Source organism: Dysidea avara, chromosome 5, assembly GCF_963678975.1.
Source record: "Dysidea avara chromosome 5, odDysAvar1.4, whole genome shotgun sequence".
NCBI classification, from domain to species: domain Eukaryota; kingdom Metazoa; phylum Porifera; class Demospongiae; order Dictyoceratida; family Dysideidae; genus Dysidea; species Dysidea avara.
In genome coordinates this window covers 39,548,696-39,559,076 of record NC_089276.1, presented here as the reverse complement: position 1 = coordinate 39,559,076, position 10,381 = coordinate 39,548,696, and the positions used below count along the sequence as shown (strand labels likewise).

General features: G+C 37.1%; 1 protein-coding gene across 1 annotated transcript; it reads right to left on the bottom strand.

Moving 5' to 3' along the window:
* Positions 1 to 193: 193 nt before the first annotated feature.
* LOC136256804 (uncharacterized) lies at positions 194 to 3,275 on the bottom strand. Its single transcript, XM_066049843.1, has 8 exons — positions 3,076 to 3,275; positions 1,624 to 1,677; positions 1,503 to 1,574; positions 1,111 to 1,161; positions 994 to 1,048; positions 745 to 935; positions 564 to 699; positions 194 to 338 (listed from the first exon to the last, which is right to left on the bottom strand). Exons 1-8 carry the CDS (start codon positions 3,250 to 3,252, stop codon positions 220 to 222), a joined length of 855 nt encoding a protein of 284 aa, XP_065905915.1. The 5' UTR covers positions 3,253 to 3,275; the 3' UTR covers positions 194 to 219.
* Between the last annotated feature and the right edge of the window lie 7,106 nt (positions 3,276 to 10,381).

The following is a 10,381-nucleotide window of genomic DNA, read 5'->3' as shown; positions in this document are numbered from 1 at the left end:
TACCTTCAATTCAAGCTCTGCTTTTTAGAAGAGAGTTTAATCTTCTGATTCACTACATTTACAAGACTTGCAGGTTATTGGGATATGAATGTGCTACCTGAGAGTTACTACTACAAAATAGTTGAGGGGTGGTGGTGCATGGAAAATAGTGCTGGAACCCTGGAGAAAACTTTTATGATAATAATAATAACAATAAAAAGTTAAGCATGACAACACATTCTAAACAATACCTGCAGGCAGCTCCCACTTCAAATCAATTATAAACTTTCTTGATATGTTAAGTCCAACTTCCTCTCCAAAGCACGACTGCAATTTATTAGCAGCTTTTGGAAAAAAAGCTAAACAAAAATCATAACACAATGTACTTGTAAAATAGCCTGACAAGTGTTATAATGAAACAAATTCAGTAGTCATGGTTTGTTCTGCATGAATGTTTTAATTGTTGCTAAGCTGGATAATTATGTAATTACTAAAATGAACAGAATCAAAAACTAGCTGGTTCAGTTAATGCTATGCATTACACACATGTGCAACAGGTATACATACATCAACATCTAACATACCACTAATACACATCTCCGTGCTTGTAGAATATTTAGATATTCCATTTGAATTTACCAATGCAACAGATATATTGGCTGGCTTACAGTGAGAAGAGTATATAGTTGACAAGTCAAGTATATCTGTGTTAGGATCATGCTAGCATTCTGCAGTAAACATAAATTTAACCAACTAAGTGCATACCAGCAATCTGTATGATGTGGTATTGCCATCCAACGTGAACACTTTTATCATGAATGCAAATGGACCAGATTGTTCTCTTGTGATTGCTGCACTCTGCATGATATCATCATTGATTTGAATGTTAGCCTTATAAAAATATAACTTTTCAGGCACTGGTAGCAGCGTAACATTAGCGTTACCAAGGCTGATTGCTTTAATGTTAAGGAAAACCAGCATATAGAATGCACATGAAGACCAATAATTGCTTACCTAGTCTGTTCAGATGAACTGTCAAATTACAACCAACCATGCAAGCTGTAAAATCCTATATGTACAGAATAGGATTTATTGATTCTACTTTCTGATATATAATAATAAAAAACTCACACAGCTATCACATTCCATAGGTATAGTTTCTGTTTCATTGATACAGCTTGACTACAGAAATTTAAAACCAAAGTTATGCAATTGCTTCTTATACAACCTAGTATGACTCTTTTGTGGAAATTATAATACAAGTGCCTATGAATATCCCTACTGGGTTCATATGGGTTCTTGGGGTATAATCTATGATCTCAGTGACTATATATGGTAAAAAGGAAGGTGATGATAAAAAGGCAGTATTGAATTACATGACACTCAGTTGCAAGTATTCTGTTGTGTTATAATACCTCATTGGCCTGTCCTGTAGGGATGGAAGTATTAGATGCAACACAAACATTTTTGTTACTTAGTATAAAAAATGTCTCTGATACTACACACTATATTTGAGAGCTTACACATTTAAGCTGACATTCACTCAGAGAAATAGAGTTTTTTTGTGAACTGCAACCAGCAACACATCCCTTCAACTACATCACGTGGCGTTGCTATTGAGCATGATGTTAACAAGTCATTTACCTTTTGTTTGTCATTACAACTTGATGATGATAAGTCGGACACATCAATGCTGATCTGGAATGAATATGTTATCAGCCAGAACTGAATATGACAGGAAATTTTATTAATTAATGACACAATATGCAAGCTAATGTTATAGTATCTTACACAACTTAAAATGAACAATATTAAAACAATTAAGGATGTAAAAAAATGTTCAATTAACTTGACAACTGTAGGTATGTATCGATTAGGTTGAGAATTTTATAAGCTAATAGGAATCATTTCATGGAAAAAAGGGAGATACCTAACTGACATAAGAATCACTTCTTTGTCATATTTATACCTCAGGTCTAAGGGTATGTTACTGCAGGTCCTTGTTTCAGCCCTACTTGTCCGAACATCGACATAAATTTTTTTGTTTCGTAATCTGTAATAGCTGGACTATAATTATATTTATGTAACTCTAATATAGTATAGAGCTACGTATGTGAGCCTTTCATAATAATGAGGTCTACCTATGTGATGCAGTGTCGATTAAAGCATGAGTGTTTCGCTCTATATCTTCTGTACATGTGTACACGAATGCAGTGCAACAGTTTTGTATGTACTTAGTAACTATATAAATAGCTATAATGCCTGTAAATATCATGCACAACTCTCTCTTCCTGGGTATAGTAGTAGGGGGCTTGTGTATATTTGATGCAGAAATTGGGACATCTAATCACAAGGTAGGCTTTGTCCTTTCATGCACGTATTACTAAACCTTACGTGAAATTTGTATAATAGCTAGCTATTTGTAACTGCTATATCTAGCTATAGCTACAACATTATGTGAACATGCATGATTATTATTATCATAGCAAGTGTGTCATCATTGTTGGTCTATAGCGGGGCTGTATTCAAACAATGCCCTATATTTTTGAAACCATCAAATGAGATGAAGTATTAAATAGTACATGCAATTCCTGATTGATTCATTGATTGATTTATTGATTCCTCAGTGAAATGAGACCACAAAGACCTACATGTTTACTCGCACGTATATTTACGTGACACCATTATATCTGACCTTACAGGTAGGGATTTGATCACAAACGATGTCCCATGGGAAGGGAATTTGAATTGAGAGGTTCCAGCATGGGGATTAATAGTGTTTTTATCGACGTTACCAGTTTGCTAGGCACTGGAGGGTGAATACTGGAGGCAAAGCCTGTATAGGTACTTACCAAGAGCCATGGAACCTACAGTAAGTGAAAATCGTAGACTAAAGTGAAATGGGACAAACACCTAGTGATAGGTGCATTAAAGTGACTTATTTTTACAGCAATTAACTCATACAATCAGTCAATGTTGGTCCCTTCCACAACTGAGAAGTGCACATAGTGAGTTTACTATACCGGCACAAATCAACCATTGCTAGCTATACATGATACATATAGCTACAGCACAGTTTGCTACAATTGCACTTACAGTTAAAATACAGGTTGAATAGCATACACCATCAGCAATTGCATTGTTTTCATCCATTTGAAAAGTAGCAGTTTCAACTCTTGGCTTATAACACTGTTCATCACAACCATAGACCCCTATCAGCAGTAATACAATAAGGCATGTCCAACTCCTTCCCAAGAAATTTCTTGGTGGCATGGCGGCGGCACTACCGAGATGCTGACTATATTAGCTAAACGGAAACAATGGGTTGTTTATATAAACTGTCCAGTTTTATATACTGGTGATAACTGCAATGATCCAAATAAGGCCTGAAGTCTCATCAGTGACGTTTTGACTCGCGGTTTGACCTTAGTACATGTAGCTCAGTAAGCGCAAGGGCCGCGGAGTGTCACGCAGGGACGCGCTGTAGGTAGGGACTGAGATCTGCGATCGCGGTTAAAGTCTTGAACGGCGGCCGAATTGGCCTGTGACGGCTAAGAACCTTTTCCAATCCTTGACCGATGACCCATCCGGCGACGATATTCCAGTAAGCTTACTTTTCAATTGTGGGTTAAAACTGAATCTTACCCTTTACCGTTGACTTGGCACGAATTCGGTGGCCTTGACCTTTCACTTAGACTTTGACCACGGCCGCAGATTTACCTGCTGCGAGTGTCTGTATATGCATAGATTATACGTAATATTCCTTACCATATATTATATAATCTATGCTGTATGTCACCTTTTGTAGCATGAAATAATTAGCTAATGCAATAATAAAATTATAGGCACTAACTAACTAAACCACCACCAGCGGCGGAGGAAGTAGTTGATATAAGGGGGGGGGCTCCGCTGAGCTGACCCAGACTTATTTCTATAGTTTGGTAAGGTGAGACCAAAAACAAAAAAAAAAAGGTCACAACCAACTCACAAGAGCTTTCCACCTCACCAGCTACCATTTCTAGCTGATAAACTACATAAAAATCCTTACATAGCTCGCTACACACTGACTACTTTATTAGAGTGACTGCTCTATTAGAGTATCTCGATCTTTATCACGGTTTTCAGTCCCACTCCAAGAAAGATAATTTCGGTGTGATATCATTCTGAGGGGGGGGCTTTAGCCCCCTAGCCCCCCCCCCCTTTCCGCCGCCTATGACCACCACTAACTGTTTCTAGACAACAGGCGGTACTGAGCTCACATGATCAAGCTAACAGTTTTCTTCAAGTTAAACAATTTCTTCTAGCCTTTTCATAGAGACGTGTGGGTGGAAGGGAGTGACATTAGGGCCGGTAATTAAAAAAAAAAAGATTTACGTTGTCTGGAACATTGGGCAAACAAATGGTTTATGCAGTTTAACCCAATTAAATGTGTTGTTTTAACAATTACTCACAAAGTGCATCCAACTGTCACACACTACACACTTGTGGTCAAACGCTTACCCATATACAGGAAGTTAAATACTTAGGACTTACATTAGACAGTAAACTTACCTTCAACAAGCATATTGAGTGTATCTGTAAAAGAGCAAACTGCCCTAGCATTCATAAGAATAAACACTCATTTCTGTCAGAGGAATATTAGAGTTGTTGCTTATTGTATATAATTATGTCAGACCAATTTTGGAGTACGCAGATTTTGTTTGGTCCCCCTATACCAACATTAATATTAACAAATTAGAATCTGTTCAAAGGAGAGCTGCTAGATATGTAATGTCTGATTTTAACAGATATAGCAGTGTTAGTGAAATGTTATCAGCTTTACAGTGGGACAGCTTGAAGAAGAGACGAGATATTTAGTCTCTATGTGTTATTTACAAAATCTTAAATGGTTTAATAGATGTTTTACTCCCAGATTGCATGATTAAAAACTCTCTTATCACTAGAGGTCACAACAAAAGATTTGTTACAATATCTTTGATAGTTAATAGCTACAAGTTCAGCTTTTTTCCACGAGTAATCCCTCAGTGGAATGCTTTACCAAGTGTCACTGTCAATGCACCAACTCTACAACAATTCTCTACACTTGTACACCAGTGATCTCTTCAATTACTTAATTACTTATACTTAATTAATTTACTTACTTAATTACTTACTTACATTCTAATTTAATTTGTAACTAATCATTGTACTATGCTCATGCATATGAGTCTTACAATTATAATAATAATAATAATATAATATGGGCGTAGCTACCCAGGGGGTTTCCAGGAAACCTCTTTGGATTTTAAACTCTCATGGACTGACAGGATGCATTAAAATTTCAAAGTTTCTCAAATTTTGATGTTGGTGAATGATCGAGATACTAAATAAAGCACCCAGGCAATGTAAACTAAATAACTCTGATAGCAGTCACTTAGCTGTACTCCTTTTAAAAATTCCTGCATACACCCCTGATCAATGTACAGTACCAGCTGATTCATTGCAGTGACATTCTTAGTAATCTACCATATGCCACACTGTTTACAAAGAGCCTTATATCTTCAGTATTATCTCAGTAGCTATAGTGGCCCCGATAATGGCAATTGATATAAATAGGTCCCAATCTTGGACTGTTTCTGGAAAGCAATTGTTGTGGTAGTATGGCTGCTGATAGAGTGAAATGATGTTGCAGATATTGGACCAATTGTATAATATGGTAGTTACATTTTACCCATCTTGCTGTAATTCTCTGTATGATTTGATAGATATGTATCCCAAATAGGGGATACTCTGATAGACTAGATAAAGCCTAAAACAAAGCAGATTAGCACAACTACCTGCAGGAGAACCCATCCATACAGCTACTGACATTAAGAAGTAGGCACAATAATATTATGGAGAAAGTGCTCACACATGACAAGAGTATATAGCTACATTTCTAAAATTAGTTATGGCCATACCTAACATTATCCATCTCTCAGAAAGATTTACATGTATATATAGGTCATCTGGCATTTTGGTCATCTATTCACATTAATATTAGCTATAGTTATGTGTTAATGTTGTGTGTTATGTGTTTACTAGGGATGTAACTCGCTGCTATCAACAAATGTTTGCTGGTAAACACGTCTATCAAATATCTCCTTAACAAAAATATTCAAATTTGAGAACATGATTTGTCTCACTACTAGACTACTCATTGTGCTCGATACACACCTTCAAACTATTTTCTGTGTGTTATTTCTCTAATTAATCTCCCTCTTTTGCACACATTAAAAACCAAATAGACTTTATTGAAATTTGAAATACTATTAATCTCTTAAATCTTACAATTTAATTGCTACTTCAGTCACACACAGCCAGTCAATAGTATAGTTGGGAATAGTGTGCCTTCTATAGGCACGTAATCCCATTTGGATGAAGAGGGTAATTTTAAGTGTTTATGTAAATACATCAATGATTTATGCTGTTTAAAGTAAATACACTGCACATAACTGCAACAGCTAGTGTATCGTGAGATCTAATGGAGTCAATAAACACCTGGATAATTTAGTTTTTGGATATAATTATGCTAATAGTGTGTGTGCTAATACTTTAAAGAGATCATAACTGTATAAACTTTATGGCTTATCAAAAAGACCCATGATCTATTGTATTGCCATATATGGTTATAAACTAAACTCAACTGATCAGAGTCATAGATAGCATTACAGTCTATATGGTTAAGGTAATTGAGTAAATATAATTAGCCATGCAGTAATTACATACAAAGATGATTCATGGTCAGTTTATCAAGTTACTGTGATTCCATGGTAACCTAGTAAAGGGCCAATGCGCCAAAGAGAAGCCATTCAGTTCTTTAAACATTACATTACCCTGCATTACTGCACTGTTAAAATGAGGTGTTACAGATACACCCATTGTAAAGGTATTCATGTACACCCATGGTATTTATAACATCCTAAGGGGTACTGTATAGCACTCATGGTGTTGTTGAATACCAGAAATGTAATTTAACTCCCCATTAAAAGCTAAGCCACTGTAAGGGCGTTTGTCTACAGCTCGGTATATTGAAACCCACAATCAGATGCTTCTATTGAAAATTAGGTTATAAGTACATTTGGTAACTTCTATAAGAATGACTTGGAAACAACCATGTGGTAAGTATAAAGTGTTGCAAAAATTATTGTGTACTGCTAATGTGCTCTGTTGTTGGCAATCATTAGGTGTGAATCAAGACACACAGTAGTGTATCGTGCGGCCCAAGAAGCCGGCGCGCAACCCCGTGAGCATACTGACAGGAAGAAAGAAAACGCAATCCTCGCACCTCCGTAGCTCTGTGCTGCCTTGATGAAACAAGACAAATTTTGCTGTGTACATTCCCTCCAACCTCAGTACTCTACATTCCAAATTTGAGCGAAATCGCTTCAGGCATTCCTGAGATATGCGACTTCAAAAATTGGCTTAGTTTCTTCGTTTTTTTTTTCTTCTTATTTTTCTTCCTCTTTTCGCACACTTACTAAAACTGCTATAAAACGCGAACGCGTTATCCGATTGCCTTGAAATTTGGCACACAGAAGGGGGGTATAAAGGCGCATCTCTGTACCAACTTTGGCTGGAATACCATAAACAGGCAAAGAGTTATGAGCGATTATGCACGAAAAATAACACCAATATGTTGTCACGCCTACAGGGTAAACCGCGTATGGGAAGAAGCTGAAAATCGGTGGGTGAATAGGTTAACTATTGAACCTCAAACCTTTTGTGGTTTGAAAGAAATCGAGCTAAAAACCAGGAAGATACAGCAGCAAAAAAATCAACAGTGTGTAACAATTACGCAATCGAGATTAGCAAATTTATTTTATTATTATTATTATTATTATTATGCTTGCCACGCCTACCAGATAAACCACTTGGGGTAATGCTTTGAAAATCGCTGTACAGATGGAGTTATCATCTTAGAAAGGCTCTTCAATGGTGTAGAAAAATCAGACTTAAAGCCACGGAGTTATAACACGAAATCCAACTTGGTGTAGCAAGTGCGAGATCGAGATACTCTAATAGAGCAGTCATCCTAATAGAGCAGTCACCCTGAACAGAATTCAAGAGATCAGTTAGAAATAAGTAACCTGTATAGAGATCAGCTACAAACAAATCACCCTGTAGAGAGTTCAGCTACAAACAATTCACCCTGTTCAGACATCAGTTAGAAGAAGTTTTCTTGTAGAGACTTCAGTTACAAACAAATCACCCTGTTGAAAGATCAGCTAGAAGATGTCACCTTATAGATAGTTCAGTTACAAAGAAACCACCATGTAGAGAATTCAGCTACAAACTAGTGACCCTGTAGATACATCAGCTAGAAGAAGTTACCTTGTAGAGAGTTCAGCTACAAAGAAACCATTCTGTAAAGAGCTCAGCTGCAAACAAATCACCTATACAGAATTCAGCTACAAACAAATCACCCTGTAGAGAGATCAGCTAGAAGAAGTTACCTTGTAGATAGTTCAGCTACAAACAAATCATCCTGTAGAGAGATCAGCTAGAAGAAGTTACCTTGTAGATAGTTCAGCTACAAACAATTCACCCTGTACAGAGCTCAGTTAAAAGAGGTTTCCTTGTAGAGAGTTCAGCTACAGACAAATCACCCTGTAGAGAGATCAGTTAGAAGAAGTTACCTTGTAGATCGTTCAGCTACAAACAATTCACCCTGTAAAGAGATCAGCTAGAAGAAGTTACCTTGTAGAGAGTTCAGCTACAAAGAAACCATCATGTAGAGAATTCAGCAGCAAACAAATCATGTATAGAGAGTTCAGCTACAAACAAATCTCCCTGTAGAGAGATCAGCTAGAAGAAGTTTCCTTGTAGAGAGTTCTGCTACAAACAAATCACCCTGTAGAAAGATCAGCTAGAAGAAATCACCTTGTAGAGAGTTCAGTTACAAAGAAATCATCATGTAGAGAGTTCAGCTACAAACTAGTGACCCTGTAGATACATCAGCTAGAAGAAGTTACCTTGTAGAGAGTTCAGCTACAAAGAAACCATTCTGTAAAGAACTCAGCTGCAAACAAATCACCTATACAAAATTCAGCTACAAACAAATCACCCTGTAGAGAGATCAGCTAGAAGAAGTTACCTTGTAGAGAGTTCAGCTACAAAGAAACCATCATGTAGAGAATTCAGCAGCAAACAAATCATGTATAGAGAGTTCAGCTACAAACAAATCTCCTTGTAGAGAGATCAGCTAGAAGAAGTTTCCTTGTAGAGAGTTCTGCTACAAACAAATCACCCTTAGAAAGATCAGCTAGAAGAAATCACCTTGTAGAGAGTTCAGCTTCAAAGAAGCAATCATGTGAGAGTTCAAGTACAAACAAATTGTCCTGTAGAGAGATCAGCTAGAAGAAGTTACCTTGTAGAGAGTTCAGCTACAAAGAAACCATCATGTAGATAGTTCAGGTACAAACAAATCACCCTGTAGAAAGATCAGCTATAGAAGAAATCACCTTGAAGAGAGTTCAGCTACAAAGAAACTATCATGTAGAGAGTTCAACTACAAACAAATCACCCTGTAGAAAGATCAGCTATAGAAGAAATCACCTTGTAGAGAGTTCAGCTACAAAGAAACCATCATGTACAGAGTTCAGCTACAAACAAATCGGCCTGTAGAGAGATCAGCTAGAAGAAATTACCTTGTAGAGAGTTCAGCTACAAAGAAACCATCATGTAGAGAGTTCAGCTGCAAACAAATCACCTGTAGAGAGTTAAGCTACAAACAAATCTCCCTGTAGAGAGATCAACTAGAAGAAGTCACCTTGCAGGGAGTTCAGTTACAAAGAAATAAACCACGTAGAGAGTTCAGCTGCAAACAAATCACCTGTAGAGAGTTCAGCTAGAAACAAGTCACCCTGTAGAGAGATCAGCTAGAAACAAGTCACCTTGTAGAGAGTTCAGCTAGAAGAAGTCACATTGTAGAGCTACAAAGAAACTACCATGTAGAGTTCAGCTGCAAACAAATCACCCTGTAGAGAACTCAGCTACAAACAAATCACCCTGTAGAAAGATTAGCTAGAAGAAGTTACCTTATAGGGAGTTCAGCTATGAACAGATCACCCTGTAGAGAGTTCAGCTACAAACAAATCACCCTGTAGAGAATTCAGCTACAAACAAATCACCCTGTAGAGAGTTCAGATACAAAGAAACCACCATGTAGAGAGTTCAGCTGCAAAAAAATCAATCACTCTGTTGAGAGTTCAGCTAGAAGAAGTCACCTTGTAGAGAGTTAAGCTGCAAATAAATCACCCTGTAGAGAATTCAGCTACAAACAAATCACCCTGTAGAAAGATCAGCTAGAAGAAGTTACCTTGTAGAGAGTTCAGCTACAAAGAAACCACCATGTAGAGAGTTCAGCTGCAAACAAATCACC